The 18,236-nt window shown below is 35.8% G+C and overlaps 1 protein-coding gene across 2 annotated transcripts in view; it reads left to right on the forward strand.

Moving 5' to 3' along the window:
- Positions 1-6,416, forward strand: part of LOC140433318 (putative fatty acyl-CoA reductase CG5065) — a 55,373-nt gene extending 48,957 nt beyond the window's left edge. For both annotated transcript variants that reach the window (XM_072521348.1, XM_072521349.1), the window contains exon 9: positions 6,185-6,416. In XM_072521348.1, coding sequence (XP_072377449.1) covers positions 6,185-6,278 — 94 coding nt within the window. In that variant the 3' untranslated portion in view covers positions 6,279-6,416. The remainder of the gene's footprint in view (positions 1-6,184) is intronic.
- Positions 6,417-18,236: the final 11,820 nt, after the last annotated feature.

Consider the following 18,236-nt stretch of genomic DNA (forward strand, 5'->3'; position numbering starts at 1 on the left):
GAAGAAAGACGGGGATCGCGGATATTATAGAGCGTAAAGCATGGCTGAGGTGAAACCAGTGAAGTTAGACCACCTAAACGATGAACAGCCGGCGTCAAAACAATCACTGGGAATTAGCTTCATGAAGTATCCAACGTTTTCCAAATCCGTCTTCTGCCAGTCTTGCTCTTCTAGTGATTTCTGCAGTTTGGTTGTCTTTGTCAAATTTCAGAATTTGGTCTAGGCTGACTTGTTCTATCTCACTACCATTTCTAACGATACGTCTGTGTTTATCATTTTTTTATTTTTGTCGTATTTATTTTTAGGCCGACACGGTGTACTGGGAGCTCTCTGCTATTTCCTCCATCATAATTTGTATTTCCTCGAACGTGTTCATTCTAATCACATTGTTGTTAGAGAATCTGAAGTAACCTAACTTGTTGGCATTTACTTGTTGGCGTAATATCAATGCTATCATAATATATAATCGCTGTCTAGAATATTTGCTCTACCTTGAGTAGTAGAGGAGATATAATATAACTCTGACGTATCTTTCTTGTCATTTGCATTTCTTGAGTTGATAGTGAGTGAGTTGTTGATCCGTACCTTTACCAAATGATTCCAATATAGATTTTGAATATAATCGGGAGATCTTTTCTATAAATCAAATTGTTTTGATTGAGTTCATCATTGTTTGTTGTGTTAAGCAAGCAAAAGCCTTTCGATAGTCAATGAATACCACAAATACGTATTTCTGTAGTTCATAACATTTTTGAGTAATCAACGGCATACAGTGTATGGCTTCTCTCCTACCCATTGCGGTTTTAAAACTAAATTGAGTTTAACCGCTGAATTTTTAACATTTTTTTTTGTATGTTTTTGAATGAAGAATCTAGAAATACTTTTAAGGTATTGCTAACTAGGACTACTCTACTCACTTTACTTTACCGACAAACAAAAATAATATTTATTTTTCTTTTATAATTTTACGAAGAAACCAAAAACACCTTTTCTCCTTTAAATCTCGTACCAAACTCCTATGTTTCTTTTTTTCAAATCCCTGCTCGGCTTTCTCTTTTACGCATTCCTTAAAATCTTCTCCTTGGCCAATCACAATGTTCTTTTCTCCTCTAACCTCATTAAGTTCTATTATACAAACAAAATATTTACCGATTTATTCTTGACGCAAAATTTACTTCATTATAGCCCATTTGGAATAACCAATGTCGAAATCTATTGTGTTTGACTGTATAGAAAAACAATTTACCCACTTTCTTATTCTAAACAATTTATGCAAACATTTCTGACTAAAATCACAATCTTTACTACTTACCTCTAAGTACAATCGCTTAAATAAATTTTAATATTAGGAAAGACCCGAAACCCTATTTTACTTTTCAATGTTTACTGTTTTGTAAACTTTTGTATGTATATTTGTCCTTTTAAATTTATTAAGGATTATCAGTTCTTGAAATCACCTTTAATACTATGACGAAAATATCCGTAGCTATTTATATCTTAAGCTTAAAACAGATGTCATAAAGTATATATGACACATATAAATTTTTTTATTTTTTTTTTAAACTTTTTAATCTTAACATTTAAGATTTTTACAATCTGTTTTGCAGTGAAAACAATAAGTAAAATTTTTTGTCTTTACATGACAGAGAGATGTAAGGTCCAGTGACCAAATCATCACGACACAAATTGGCTTTTTACCGGTAGGATGCGCACATACACTGATACGCGAGCACTAAAAGCGGCACTGATCACAATGGCTGGGTGCTGTTGAAGGCGTAACTCCCACTGCTGTAGGCTCTATCAGGATAGGTGAGGTAGGTCCAAGGGGTCATGTCGCTTCAATCTCTTCGCTTGTTGGTTGTTGAGAAGATTGTGTGCCAGGGTATTAGGATGCACCCACAACCTGTTTTGATATTGTTTAGAAGTTTTTTTGCACTCTTCAGAGACTGTTAGTACCTGAAGATCTCTATGTATTGCATCATTCTGGATATACCAAGGTGCGTTAGCGATTGTTCTCAGAGTTTTGGATTGGAATCTTTGTATTATCATAATATTAGATTTGCTAGCTGAACCCCAGAGCTGTGAGCCATATGTCCAAATGGGTTTTATTATTGTATTGTATATCAGCAGCTTGTTGTCAATCGATAGGTGAGAGTTTTTTCCCAACATCCAGTAAAGTTTTCTGTATAAAATTCCCAATTGAAGCCTTTTCGTCCATATATGTTTGGTCCAAGTTAGACGTTTGTCAAGGTGAATACCTAAGTATTTTACGTCATGCTTTTGGGGCAAAGGATGTCCATTGAGGTTAACTTGTGGACATGTACCTCTTCTTAGAGTGAATGTAATTTGTGTAGATTTTGAGGGGTTTACTCTAATTCTCCAGAGTTTAAACCATTCATTTGTTTTGTTCAGATGTAGTTGCAGTCTCTCTGATGCTATTATTGGGTTGCTATGAGAGGCCAAGAAAGCAGTATCATCTGCGAATGTTGCAAGTGTTAGGTTATTGCTTATTGGCAAGTCAGCCGTATATAGCAGGTACAGAATCGGTCCGAGCACACTACCCTGAGGTACACCAGATAGGATGGGGTAGAGTTTTGTATAGGCTTCACTATATTTTACCAGATATCTCCTTTCTGTAAGGTATGATTGAAGCAGTTTAAAGTAAGGGTAAGGTAAATTTTTCTTTAATTTGTACAGAAGTCCTGTATGCCACACCTTGTCAAAAGCTTGAGAGGCGTCTAAAAAGGCTGCAGTACAATATTGCTTGTTCTCGAGACTACTTCTTATTGTTGTGTATAGTCTGTGAACTTGTTCTATTGTACCATGTTGGTTACGAAAACCGAATTGATGGTCAGGTATGAGACACTTTTCGTCCAATATTGGTTTGATTTTTCGTAGTAGAAGTTTTTCGAAGACCTTAGAGATGACTGGGAGTAGACTAATCGGTCGGTATGAGTTGACATCTTTTGGATCTTTACCAGGTTTTTGAATGAGTATAATCTGTGCCACTTTCCATTGCAGAGGGAAGTAATGCAGACTAAGCATAGCATTGAAGATCATAGTGATTATTCTGTAACAGTCATTGGTTAGTTCCTGGAGGATCTTACCCGTTATGAGGTCGAATCCCGGAGCCTTATTGGGTTGTATCTCATTCTTTTTTATCTGTTTTACTTCTTTAATATTAAACTTGGTGATTGGTAGATCCATTTGATATGGAGCCTCAAGAAAAGAATTAAATGGTTCTTCTTGTTCTAATGGCACTACTCTGTTAAATGGACTAAATACTGTAGAAAGATGTTCAGCGAATGTCTCAGATTTTTCTGTGTCTGTTCTTGCCCATTTACCTTTGACATTTTTTAGAGGAGGTATGGCGTCTTGTGGACCTTTTACCTTTCTCGTCGCCTTCCATAGAGAATAATTGGTGTCTTTGGACGGAGTCAAATTTTCTAAGTAAGTTTGGATCCCCCTGTTTTTCTCTTCTTTTAATAGATTTTTAAGTCTTCTGGTAATTCTGTTTAAATTTTGTTTGTCAATAGGAGCGTGTGTGTTTTGCCACTTTTTCCTAAGTTTTCTTTTCTCATCGATCAGGTTTTTTGCACTTTGCGAACAGTTTATGCTTTCCTTCCATGTTGTTTGTTCAGGAGTAGAAATCCAACCTGCCTTTTGTATGGAGGTAGTAAGTTGTTGTACCGCATTTTCAATTTGTAATTCTGTTTTAAGTGGCAAGTTCGCTGGTATTTGTTCTGCTAGTGCGCTTCGGAATATTTTCCAATTTGTTTGATTATTGGTTAGGACTGGAGGCTTATTTCTGAGTATGATTTTGGAGTCTAGGTCAATTAGAATGGGAGAATGATCTGAAGAGAGGTCCCAGCATGATTCTATTGCTAAATAGTTAAGAGAGATACCTTTAATCACACAGAAGTCTAAGAGATCTGGTGTTTTATTTGGATCTGTAGGCCAATAAGTTGGTTCTCCTGTAGATATGTGTTGTAGGTTGTTTCCTGTTATTGACTTCAGCAGTTGTCTACCCCTTGTTGTAATTACCCTAGAGCCCCAGTGATGATGTTTACAGTTAAAGTCTCCTCCTGCTATGAATTTGTGTCCAAGAGAACTGAAATAGGTGCTAAAGTTGTTTTCGTTGATTGGTTGACCAGGAGGACAGTAGACCGCAGATAAGGTAAGGTTGCCTAGCCAGTCTTCGATGACAATGCTAGTTGATTGCAGGTACTTTTCACTGAGCTTATTTAACTCATGGTGTTTTATATTAGATTTGATAATAATAGCTGTGCCACCGTGTGCCTTGTCATTTGGATGTTTTGTGTAGTGGACAATGTATTTTGGAATTTTGATATAGTTTTTGTCTGTTAGATGAGCTTCTGATATAAGCATAACATCAATTTTCTTCTCGTCGAGGAAAATTTTTATTTCTTGGATGTGGTTCGTTAGGCCATTTGAGTTCCAGACGGCTATTTTAAGTCTGTGTTGCATTAGTGCATTTTGGAAATCATAGTCATAAGAAGATTAAGCATAGTGTCCATTCTCTCTACTAGTTTTGTCATCAGGTTTTCAAGGTTGGCAATTTTCGTTGAATGTTTTGAGCCGACATTAGTTTGTTCATTTGTGATTTCATCCGCTTGACTATTTCCTGAAGTTTTTTGAGCGTAAGAAACACCAGGGGTTACTCTTTGACTATTGATTTCATGGGTGTCTGTTCTGTGGGTCTCTTGATTCTTTCTGAGTTGGGGGAATTTTTCTTTTTGTATTTGTTTGTATACGCTGCAGCCCTTATAGTTGGCCGGATGGTTTCCCATACAAAGTACACATTTTACGTTATTGCTGCGTTCTTTTCGTGGACAGTGTAAAGTAAGATGATTACTTGCACACTTTACGCATCTTGGAGGCATATGGCAGAATTTTTGTGTGTGACCGTAGCGTTGACATTTGGTACATTGGGGAACCTGACGTTTGGGATATGGTGGTTCGAAGGACACAATCATATTCTGGAGTGCTCTCACATCATATATGTCTTTATTATTTGGCTTAGTTTTTAATTCTATATAAAAGAGCGGAAGCGCTATTTTGGATCCATTCTTATATATATTAGCTATGTTGGTTACTTCGTGTCCCATTAATCCTAGCTCATGTACTAAAGCGTCTTTATCTGCTGTCTGATGCATATTACGAAGCACAACTCGAAATGTTCTTTCTTCCTTTGTTTGGTAGGTGTAATAATGTGTATTTTTCTCATTGAGTGCTTTGGTTATGTTTCGGTAATATTCAGAAGTTGAGGGCTGGATCTTTACTTGGTTGTTATAGAGACATTTGATGGAATATCCCAGAGGGGATATTGTTTCTAACAATTGTCGAAGAGGTTGTATATCACCTACATCTGAAACAAATATGAATGGGGGTTGAATACTTTCTTTAACTGCATCAGTTCTGGTTTGGTTGGTCTCATCAGGTACTTCATCTAAGCTAGCAAATCTATTAGACGTTGGTGTGGGTGCTTTGAGCCAGTAATCGCTCATTATTGTTTGTTTTAGTTGTTTATCACCTCCAGGGCTGTCATTTCTTGCTCGTTTGTGGGCTTGAACAGTTTTCCATTCTTGATCTTGGTTTTCTTGGCTATCTTGTGGATTAGCGATGTATATTTGTGACGGTAGATAAGAAGAAGAAGAAGCATGATTAGAAAGAAAAGAATTACCTGGTTGTTCATGTTGATTCTCAGTTGACTCTGTCTCTTGGAGTACTATATTGGTTGAGCAATTTTCATTCCTTTGTTGTTCGCTAGACAAGGTTCTGTTGCTCGATGGTTGTTGCATGGTAGTTATTTGCAGATTAGCAATGTGTTTTTCTGAAGTCGAACTTCTCGGCGGAGATCTGCTCACTTTGTTTGAATTTAAGAACGGATTGTCTATGTCCATCCTGTATCACGATTAAATATTTTATACATCACGAACAATTATTTATGATACGCCTATGACTTTTATTTGCCGGTATTTGGCGTTTGGAAATAGCACTTGTTTTATTTTGTTTGCGTTTTTACAACACTGATAATTAATATTAGTAATTAACGATATAGTTTCCAATAAGAACTGGTTACTATAATAATAATACATATAACTGGTTACATATAAATAATATTCATATTATTCAGTTACAATTTTTATTTCTTTTTTTTCAGAATGTTTATTTTGGACCGATTTGTAAAGATTACATTCTTTGTGATACTTGGTTATTTCCTTTATAAATGGTCTTTCAGCCTATTTGGACAATAAAAAAATGAAGGGTAACTAATATTTTAAGATATAAACCAGAAATTACAAATTAAATGGTAGTTGATGTTAAAGGTTAATAAAGATTTAAATTAAGATGCTTTAAATTCCTTTACCCAAAAATAAAGGTCTCTATTATTACGTGTATTTTTATTACTACAACTTCACTTTCTGGATAAAATTATTTAGCTCTAAACTCAGTTTCTTCGTGTAAAATGATCCCTCATAATGATTTAATGTAAAGAGAAAACATCATGTTTTAAAGGGTTTTGAATTTGAAAACATAATAAGATTTGTTTACACGAGTAGAGTTGTGAAGAGAGTAGAGTAGCGAGTAGAGTCGACTCTACTCGCTACTCTACCAAAAATGGCTTGATACCATTCACACGAGGAGAGTTACAAGTATAGTACTTATGCTAGTATACTGTGGAGTAAGTGTTTGTTTAGTACAAAATGAATTCAAGAAAAAGAAAATTGATTCAAAATTGTTTAGCTACTGTTGCAAATGCATTTGTAACTGAGGTCGCTTTGTAACAAAGAAAAGAGTATATGAGAGAGTGGCTTAAAAGAAGGAATACACACGGGGCCTCAGCTCTTTTATCTTGATAAAAATCAATTTTTTATTTCTTATTGTATTTTTTATTAACAAGTAATGAAAACCTGTAATTTGCTCGTGAGCCTTCAGTTTTCTTGTTTCTTTTTGCACCTTTCATAATTGCTTCCATAGGAGTGAACCATTTCACGTTCGGAACGTATACATCGGCTGAACCTGAACCCCATATTTTTAATTTTTGTATTTTTAAACACTCTTGATTATAAGTGCACCTTATATTCTTAATCTTTTGCTTGAGTTTGTTTACTCCAAAGGCCCCCTTTTGCCATTCTTTCGAAGATTTCATCCTCCGCAGCTTGCCTCATACTTTTATTTCTGTAGTGTACACTACCTAAATTCCATAAATACTGGTATTCGCCATACATCTCTACAAGTTTTAAAGTGAAAGTAAAATGAAGTTCATCTTCGGTGAACTTCATTTTCACTATTTACACAAAACACAACTCCAGACGGAATGACAGCGTCCCTATGCACTCTCCTACCTACTCTACTCTACCAGAATTGACAGCGTTCTATGGGTAGAGTGCGCAGGCGAGTGGATATTTTGGCGGTGGTGGTGGTAGTAGAGTAGAGTTACTTTGCCACATGTTGCTAGTCACTCTACTCTACCACGTAGTATACACTCTACTTACTACTCTAGAGTAGGTAGAGTTACTCTACTCTACCAAGTACTTGCACCATTACTCAACCCGTGTAAACGGGTCTAAAATTTGGGTTATTTATTTGTATTATGTATACATAAAATGTCTATTGACGTAAAAAACAACGAGGAAACACATTATAATACACAAAAATACATTTTTTACTTATCGCCAAAAAATTTCCTTTTATACTACTTTATAGCATATGGGTGCCCAGAAGAATCTTGCTGAAGGCTCTAACAGTGGGCCATTATATGGCGATCCCATTTTGCCTATTGTGTTTATAAATAAATAAGCTATTAACTTTAAAAAGTTTGTCTCTACCTATCTGTCAAAAGTTTTGACTGGATATGAATAACATAAAAAATATAAAGTTTTGACCTATAGTACCTTAAACAAATTTTACCTAGAATGTACGCATAATTTAAAAATGCAATAATATACAGGATGTTCTATTTAAAATATCACAGTAGCTGCTTACTTCAGGTATAAACAGAAGTGGCATGTCTGTCAAAATATTTTCTTTAAGTTCGTCGTAACTTGTAATCGCCATAAACCGATTCATAAATGTCGTGTAAGTAGTTTCAGATATATAGATAGTGTAAGCTCGTCGTGAAATACCTATATATATATATATATATATATATATATATATATATATATATCTTCAGCCTGTATTCGTCCACTGCTGGACATAGGCCTCTTCCATTTGCTTCCATTGATTTTTACTCTTGGCAATTCTCATCCTCTGCTTGCCCCCGACTTTTTTTGATATCATCTGCCCACCTCTTCTGTGATCTGCCTACTCCTCGCCTGTTCTCTCTTAGTCTCTAGTTTGTTAATCTCTGTGTCCATTTTTCGGGATTATCTCGGGCAACATGTCCGACCCATTGCCACTTGAGCCTTGCTATACGTTTTGCGACATCAATAATCTTTGTTCTTTCACGAATGTCGATATTTCGAATCCTGTCTCTCACACTAATCCCTAGCATGGCCCTCTCAATCGCTCTTTGGGTTGTACTGAGCTGATCTAAGGTTTCCTTTGTAAAGATACAGGCAAGATACATTTGTCATAAACTCTACGTTTTAGACACATTGGTATATCTTTATTCTTCAAGATAAAGCTTAACTTGCCAAAAGCTACCCAAGACAATTGTATGCGTCTTTTTATTTCGGCTATTTGGTTTTATTTGCCGATTTTAATGATATGTCCAAGATATATGTAGTGATCTACATTTTCAAGACTGACGTTGTCAATAACAATATTACTTTGTAAATTACTCATTATTTCTGTTTTCTGAAGATTCATTTTAAGACCTATTTTATTTGACTGCTGATTTAATTCCTTGAGCATTTGCTCCAGTTCCTTGATATCTGTACTAAATAATACTATGTCATCCGCAAACCTCAAATGACTCAAAACGTACACCATCAACGTTTAGACCTTTTTCCCCCCGTCGAGCTGTTTGAATACATTTTCCAATGCTAAGGTAAAAAGCTTTGGTGAAATAGTATCACCTTGTCTAATACCTTTACCAAGATGCATTTTTTCAGTTTTTTGTCTTCATTGATTTTGATGTGGAATGTGGCCTGTTCATAAATGTTTTTAATAAGTGTAGTGTACCGTGAGTCTATTCGAGCATCCCTCAGGGCTGACAAAAAGGACCAAGTTTCAATACTATCAAAAGCCTTGTGAAAGTCAATAAATGCCATATGTAGAAGTACGTTGTACTCTGTGGTTTTTTCTACCAGTGTTCTGATGGTTTGTAAGTGATGTTTGTAAGTACCAAACCCTTTTCTAAATCCCTCCTGTTCAACCGGTTGATATAAATCAAGTTTTTGTGTTATGCGGTTGGTTATTATTCTTGTTAGCAATTTGTATAAGTGTGACAAAAAACTTATAGGTCTGTAGTTTTCAGACAAAAAACTTATATTAGTAGTGACTAATATATATTGACTAATATATATATACATATAGACATCTTTAAGGAATATGACCGTTTAATTTAATATAAAAAAGTGCACTCGTAAGTGAATGGGATGTTTTCGGTCAATTTGGAGATAAAAAAGACAAAAGTTGTGCTACTTTATCTATTTATTGAAGACGTTTATATATATATATATATATATATATATATATATATATTTATAATCGTAAACCCATTTGCCCTAAGGTGTCGGGTGTAATGTCTTTAGTTAGTTGCATGTACAATTTTTCTCCACTGCTTCTTATTCTTTACTTGGTTTCTTGCTTGTTCTTTGCTGATTCCTCGTGTCTCTAGGATTGAGGTTACATTATCATCCCATGTCTTCATTGGCCTGCCCCTTGGTCTCTTGGTTTGTCTTTTAGCTTCCCATGCTTTTTTAACTGGTCTTTCTTGATTTATTCTAACCATGCGTCCATACCATCTCAGTTGGGCCTCTTTAATTTTCTTAATAATTGGTTGGACCTTAAGATGTTCTTTGACTGCCTCGTTTCTAATCCTGTTTAACCTGGCTATACCCATTATTCTTGTAAGAAACTTCATTTCTATGCTCTGAATCTTCGATTTTAATTTATCAGTAAGCTTCCAACTTTCACTACCAAAAGTTAAAATCGGCACAAACACCGTCTTGTATATGGTCACATTGGCTTTTTGTGATACTTTTTTTTCTCGACAAAAACGTACTTTTAATTGCGTGGTACATCCGAGCAGCACTTTCAGTTACTTATTTCAGTTTCTTCTATTTGTACTCCCAAGTATTTGTAAGTATCGACATTTTTTTAATGGCATAGGTAAGTGCCATACAGCCAGTCACAACATAAAGTATCGACTTGTTCAAGTGTATTTCAGTTAAGTGTTATCTTCGTTTAATTAGGGCAGCGTTCCATACTTGTAAATTTCGATTGAGTGCTTCTTCATTTATCCCAAATATCACTAGATTGTCTGCGTATGTACACATAATTTCAATGTTTCTGCTCTAGTTTCTTTAATTATGTCATCCAAGATAATGTTAAACAGTATGGGGTCTACGACTCCTTGACGTAGACCCTCATTTACTATGAACTCTTCGGATTCCATATTATCGATTCTGATTCTGTTCCTTGTATGTCTATATATACTCATATATACATATACATATATATATATATATATATATATATATATATATATATATATATATATATATATATTATACAGAAGATAGCCACCAAAGGCAGCTAGGCTATTGTGAAAATGCCTAGAAGAACTCAAAAGACTGGTGGAATATCCATAGTGTAGATTACAGTTCAAGTTTATTGGGAATACACAACAATGAAAGAGCCGATGAACTTGCTAGAAAACGATTAGTTACAAAATACTTTGGTCCAGAGCCGGTCGTAGTAGTGCCAAAAAGTACTGTTCGGAACTGGAAAACAAACTGGATCAAGTCATAGCATAATTGGGTAGATATATCAGGACATATTGGATGGACATGCATTATAAGGACTGAAGCACAGCTGAAGATGCTCCAGTCAAACGACATCTGTATACAATGGGGCTGTACACGAAACTGCAGAATTCGTAATAGAGAATCTGAAACAGTCAACCATGTCTTCCATGACTGTACTACGACGGGTTTATAACAGGTTTTATGTTCGTAAAAAAACTCATAATTTCCCTGCAAATATCACAAATTTTCTTTAAAAAATCTCGAATTTTCTTGATCATATATTATCAGTATTTATTTTCAGTACAAAACAGTTGAGTAAAATACTTCATTTGGGAATAAGAATAAAAAAATAGTATTAATCATGAAGCAACATTTATTAAAAATATAAAACAGCTAGTAAAAATAAAATAGTATATGTTGTTAAATGTATATCAATAAACGTTTAACTTAAGATGCTTTCAATTGTTGATCTAAAAAAATATACAGCTGTGTGACCACCATAGCGTTGACAAGAATTTCCAAAGATAACTGAAAATAAATTAATTTAATATTAATTTTAAAATGCAATTCTTTAAAAATATATTATATATAAAAACTTATTATATATAATCAATTACCCTTCTACTCTAAGGTGTTGGGTGTACAGTCTCTTTTTCAAAGTATACAAAGTTCCTCTAATTCTTCTTGGTTCTTGCCATGTTCTTCGCTTGCTCTGCGGTGACTCCTTTCTTGTCTATAATGGAGGTAATAATAAATAATAATCTTGTCTGTAATGGCTAATTACAGGATGGCTATAATTTCATCGTCCCAGGTCATTATAAGCCTGCCCATCGGTCTTTTCAGGATTCTTCTCGCATCCAAACTTGTTTAACTAGTCTTTCTTTACGCATCCTAACCATATGGCTGTACCATCTCAGCTGGGCTTCTTTGATTTTCTTCTCTATTGGTTGGACTTTGAGACGTTCTTTTATTACGATCTATACAATCCATTTAAAAACCAAAGCTTTTAATCAGTGTGTTTTCACAGTTCTCACATACGGAACACAAACCTTAACTCTCACAAAAATATCAGAGAAAATATTAAGAAGTAAAATGAAGAAATTAATATGTTGTAAGAATACAAGACTTCAGGTGGAAAAAATGGCTTGCATAAGACCCTCACATGAAGGACTAACGAGCTTAAAAGAACTGCTACAATTTGAATAGCAGAGGCGCAGAACAAAAATAGGTAGAAATATATAGAGGAGGCCTATCTTAAACGATGAACAAATCAATGCTAAATAATGATGATAAATGGTTTTAAAGAATAAATATTATTCCCGGGAATTATGATAACAATAACTGCTGTTCCTTGCTAACCAAGTACTGTATCAAATATTGCAACAAAAACTTGTCACTTCTGTGTACATATATTTGAAAATTAAAAAACTTTTTTGGCATAATTGACTGTAATGGAGGTATTTTTTAAGTTCAGCAAATATTTGGTACTTAATTAAATTCTTCAGAAAAATGTTTAATTAAAGTCTTAGCCACAGAAGAACGGTTCTGACAATGATTGTCATCATTATTTTGGCTTTACAACCCTGTGTGGGTCCTAGCCTCCCCAAGAATTTTTCTTCAGTCGTCCCTATCCATCGCCTTCCTCCGCCAAGCACGTATTTCCATATTTCTCATGTCTTCATCGATGTTATCTAGGAATCTTGTTCTGGGTCTTCCTCTTCTTCTTTGACCAATAGGTCTATCAAGGAGCGTTTTTCTAGCTGGGTCGGTTTGCTCCATCCGCATTACATGGCCTACATACCTCAGACGTCCTATCTTTATGTGTTTTACGATATCTGGTTCCTGGTATATCCTATAGAGTTCGAAGTTGTATCGTCTTCTCCAGACACCGTTTTCATTTACCGCTCCATAGATGCGCCTTAGTATTTTTCTTTCGAAACATCCTAACATGCTTTCATTGCTTTTTGTTAAAGTCCAGGTTTCTGAACCATATGTTAGGACTGGGCGTATTATTGTTTTGTAGAGTTTTACTTTTGTATTTCTTGATATAACTGTAGATTTAAAAAGGAGATTAAGCCCAAAATAGCATCTATTAGCCGTGCAAATTCTGCGGTTTATCTCTGCGGTAGTGTCATTTTCAGTATTGACGAGCGTTCCCAGGTATACAAATTCGTTAACTGCTTCGATGACGTCATTTCCTATAACAAGTGGCCGTAGTGTTTGTGGTTGCGTACCTATTTTCATGTATTTTGTTTTATTGCTGTTTATTATTAAACCCATTTTTGTAGCCGGTTCCTTTAATGCTACGTACGCCTCTCGTGCTGCGTTTTCCGTTCTCCCAACAATATTGATATCATCAGCATGTCACCTCGGGGGAACAGATACGGGTCTATACACCTGTAGAGGGCTTCGGAGTAAACGTCGAGAGCTCCTCTACTTAAGTCCATTTACTGGGTCCATTCTATGGACTTGTAAATATTTATATCTTCGGTGTCTTGCCTTGAAAAAGGCAAGATATTTCTTACACAACAAATTCCTCGTCGAAAATGGTAATTTAGGTTGTGGTCTTCCGATGGCTTGTCTTGAGAAAGACAAGATATTTTCTTACATGACAAAGGATTGTCGAAATAAAAACACCAAGTTAAAGTTGAAAATAACTCTCAGCCACAGAGTATGGAAAATAGAACAGGAGCAGAGCCCCGAGAGCACTAAGCTCTCGGAGAGCCCGTGAGGGACTGACCTGCCTTACCTGAAAATCGCCAATATTTATAGGTGCTGTTCGAGCGATAAATAGGGATTTCCAGGCCAAGACCCAATGGGAAAATTCGAGGCGGGGCGATGAGCATCGAAATACGTACTAGTCCACAGACTATGGCATTCGATGACAAGCATATGCTAAAATTTGCACAGATTTGTTATATATTGAACCGGTAGTTGTGATTTGTGACGTACGTATTACTTTTTCCAGAGCTAGATTGAATAGTATACAGGAGAGTGGGTCTCCCTGACGTAGCCCGTTATTTGTTTTAAAAGATTCAGAGAGTTTCCCCTGGATTCGTACTTTGCATTCAACTTTTTCAAGGGTTAGTTTGGTTAAACTTACCAACTGATTTGGTACTCCTAGGTCTATCATTGCTCTAAACAATTCTCTTCTATTTACAGAGTCGTAGGCTGCCTTGTAGGTGGTGCGTATCTACACCGTATTCCAGTGTTTTCTCTAGAATTTGTCTTAGGGTTGAAATCTGATGAATTGTTGATTTACCACCTCTGAAACCAGCCTGGTATTGTCCTATTATTCGCTCTGCATATAGTGCCATACGATGGCATAGTATATTGGAGAATATTTTATACGCTGCATTTAGGAGCGTAATTCCTCTATGGTTATAGCATTTAAAGATATCTCCCTTTTTGTGTATGGTGCAAAGTATTCCAATATTCCAATCATTGGAAAGAGACTTCTGTATCCATATTTCTTTTATAAGCTGCTGTAGCGCTATTATGATATCGTGGCCACCTTCTTTATATAATTCCGCTGGGAGATTATCTATTCCAGGTGATTTGTTTCTGGCTAGTTTGTTTACAGCGTCTTTAACTTCCAGGATCGTTGGTGGATCCTCCTCCCTCTTGTCTGCTCCGTTTACCTCGCAGCTTTCGTCTTCCGGGTTTTCTTCTTCCTCTATATTAAGTATCTGGTTAAAATATTCCTTCCATCGGTTTAGTACGTCTGTTCTTGTTGTTAAGAGATCGCCATTTAAACTTCTACATTGATTTGTGTTTGCCTTAAATTCTTTTCTGTTGATGTTAACTTTCTTATAGAATGTTCTGAATTCTTTCTCTCTGTTGAGGTTTTCTATATATTGAAGTTCCTTGTTTAAGTGGTCTCGTTTCTTCATTCTGTGTATTTTCTTTTCTTCTCTTCTCTTTGTCTGGTAATTCTCTATACTTGTTCTAGTTCGGCGGGTAAGCATTTTTGCATAGGCTTCATTTTTTTTCTGTGTTGCGTCTTTGCATTCATCGTCAAACCAGTGATTTTTTCGGGTACAAGTTTCTGTTCCTATTTCATCTTGTGCTGCTGACTCAATATCTTCCCTTATCCTGTTCCAGAATGAGTCTATATCTCTCTGGTCTTTTTCGCCTAGACTTTGATTTCTTAACCTATTGGTAACATTTTCCCAGTACTGTTTTGCAACAGTTGCATCTCTCAGCTTCTGTACATTCCATTTCTTTCTATTTATTTCTTTTTCTTTGTTGGAGTTTGAAATTCTAGCCCTTAGTGTTGAGATCACTAAACAATGGTCTGAGTCTATGTTTGCGCCTCTATAACTTCTGCAGTTTATTATGTCCGTTCCGTGTCTTGAATCTATTAAGATGTGATCAATCTGACTAGTTGTTCTTAAATCAGGGGAGGTCCAGGTTACCTTATGTATATTCTTGTGTTCAAAATAGGTGCTTGCGACGGTCATGTTCAGTGCTGCTGCTAAGTTTATCAGTCGTAATCCATTATCGCTACTGATGTTGTGTAGGCTATGCCTTCCTATAGTCGGCATAAAAACATGCTCTCGTCCTATTCTTGCATTCATGTCACCTAGCACTATTTTAATGTCATTTCTGGGGCATCTTCTGTAGGCTTGTTCTAGGTCTTCGAAAAACTGTTCTTTAATGTCTTCTAGTTTGTCGTCGGTCGGGGCATGTGCATTAATTAAACTGTAATTGAAGAATTTACCTTTTAAGCGTAAATAGCACATTCTTTGACTGTAGGTTTTAAAATCAATAACTAGGCCTTTTGTTCTTTGGTTTACTATAAATCCCACTCCATCTATGTGTTGGTTTTCATTGCAGCTGTAATATATGGAGTGGGTTCTCTTATCAAGAATGCCTGTTCCCGTCCATCGCATTTCCTACTGTGCCAAAACATCTACTCTGTACATGTTCACTATGTCTAGTAGAGATGCGAGTGCTCCAGCTCGGTACAGGGTTCGGGTGTTCCATGTTCCTAATCTTAATTCCACTTTTCGTTTGCAGTGTCGTCGTCGTAAGTTCCGTCCGGCTAATAGTCCTTGAGGTTCCGTAACATATGATTTTTACAGGAAGAGGTTGTTAGCCTCTAGCCTAACCCCCAACCTGGAGGGCCAGGGACTCTGTTGGGTTGCCATGCCAGTCTGTTTTGGTTCACGGGTGGTATTTTATTTCTCACCTACCCGCCAGTCCTAGGACTGGTTAGGGCGTTCCCCTATCCACCACCTGGGGACGCGTCCGATGGGCGACAGACAACATCCACACGGAGGCAATGATTGTTTTTCCTTAAATAATTGCGTTAAAATTATTGAAAAATATACTTTTCGGTATTACCTTCAATTTCTTTGAAAAAGTTTCATTTTAGTTTTATTGGAATTTTTCTGTCACATAGCACATCACTTACTTTATCCATTAAACTCTAATTCTACCGCATGCATCTGTTTTCCCATTACTCTGTAATATTGATTTGAGAAAAGTAACTTCACATTTAAATAGACATTCCAAATACTGCATTTTTGTACTACTAAGCCTTAAACCTTTTTCCTCAGGGCTTGTCTCCACTGTTCCAGTTTTGACGTGACAACGTCTTAAATTAGGTTGTGGCTCGGAGTCATTCATGAAAAAGTGTAACGCCCGCTCACGTCTGTTACAGTGAGTCACCGAACGAGAGAGAGGCCCGCCGGACCGGCGAATACCTTGCGTCTCTCTCCCACTCAAACATGATCGGTCCGCTGCGCGCGCAGCCCTAGAGAATTAGGCGCGTTGAATCGGTGCGTGCTTTCGTGCTTGTGTCTCTGTCTTTCTCGAGCGTTCTTGGCGTTCAAGACACATTACAGCAGAAACACTTCCTTTCATTTCATATTTCTCCTATCATCGTCCTATCCTCAACAAAATCACTCAAATAGAAATTAGTTAAGTTTAAGTTTACATGTACAATGTTTTAGTAAACAAAATATATTTCTATAGTTAAAATTTGTGCAATTCTTATTTTCATTCAATTCCTTGTTCCTATTGTGCAATTTAATAATATTCATATCAATAAATATTATACCGAGAAAAAGACGTTGTCACGTAAAATCTTCGCCCGTAAAACCGACTTTACAGGCATCCGATTTTTTTTTGTTTTAAATCGCTGTTACTATTTCCGACTAACACTACATTATCAGCCTACAATAAGCACTAGGAAATATTGCCATGCAGTTTCGCTGTTATTTGATCCAAAACTAATAAGAATAAATAAGGAATAAGCACCGAGCCCTGGTGCAATCCTACTTTCATATAAAATTTATTATTCTCTCCCATACCTGTCCTAACACTAGTTGTTACTCCCTCATACATATCTCTCACAATTTATACATATGCATCATGGACTCCTTCCTTATTGAGTGCTCCCCACAAAATCTCTCAAGGAACTCTATCATAATATGCTATCTTAAGATCAGTGAATACCATATGACCGTTTGCTTTTTTATTTCTGTATTTTTTCACCAACTGCCTTGTAATAAAAATTGCATCTGTTGTTGATCTGCCTTGACTAAAGCCAAATTTATTATCGGATACTTCAAGTATAATTACTCTCTCAATATTCTCATGGCATGAGTTTTATGATGATGTAGTTTGTACATTGTATATTTTTCTTGTTTTTGTAAACAGGTACTACTATACTGCTTCTCCATTCGCCTGTCATTTGTTCCACTTCCCGTTGATAGCCAACTTGCTAGTGTATCTTTTGATACTGTCCACCAGGAATATCAACTGGTTTAACTACTTTTCCTTTCTTTATTTTTTTATGTACTTGAACCGCTTGCTCATTTGTTATTTTGGTAACCGTTGCTGTTGATGTTTCCGCTAACTAAACTAATTTTGTGTCAAATTCTTCATTTAATAAACTATTCCTTTTCCGTTTCTTTTTAAAATCCTTTTCGTAAACTAATATTTTAGTATTTGTATTTCGGATGCAACTAATTTGATTAAAACTTTTTGCATTCTTTACTATATGTTTTGTTATTTTATATAAGTATCTTAGTTTTTTCTTCGCTGGTATCAAGTTGATCGTATGGATTTGTATATGTCTCTGCTTAAATTGTTGCTTCTGCTACTTTTACCTCCTTTTTGTTTACTATACAGTTTAAAAGATCTGTGACCAATCTCTTTACTTTTATTTTTTTTAACTTCCTTTGACCAACACAAGGTTTGTTTAGTCTCAAACATACTCAAGTATTTGCTAGTTTTAAAGCCTAGTCCTCCATGCATTTCTTTATATCCTGTCTTGTATTG

The sequence above is a fragment of the Diabrotica undecimpunctata genome, chromosome 2, assembly GCF_040954645.1.
Source record: "Diabrotica undecimpunctata isolate CICGRU chromosome 2, icDiaUnde3, whole genome shotgun sequence".
Taxonomy (NCBI): domain Eukaryota; kingdom Metazoa; phylum Arthropoda; class Insecta; order Coleoptera; family Chrysomelidae; genus Diabrotica; species Diabrotica undecimpunctata.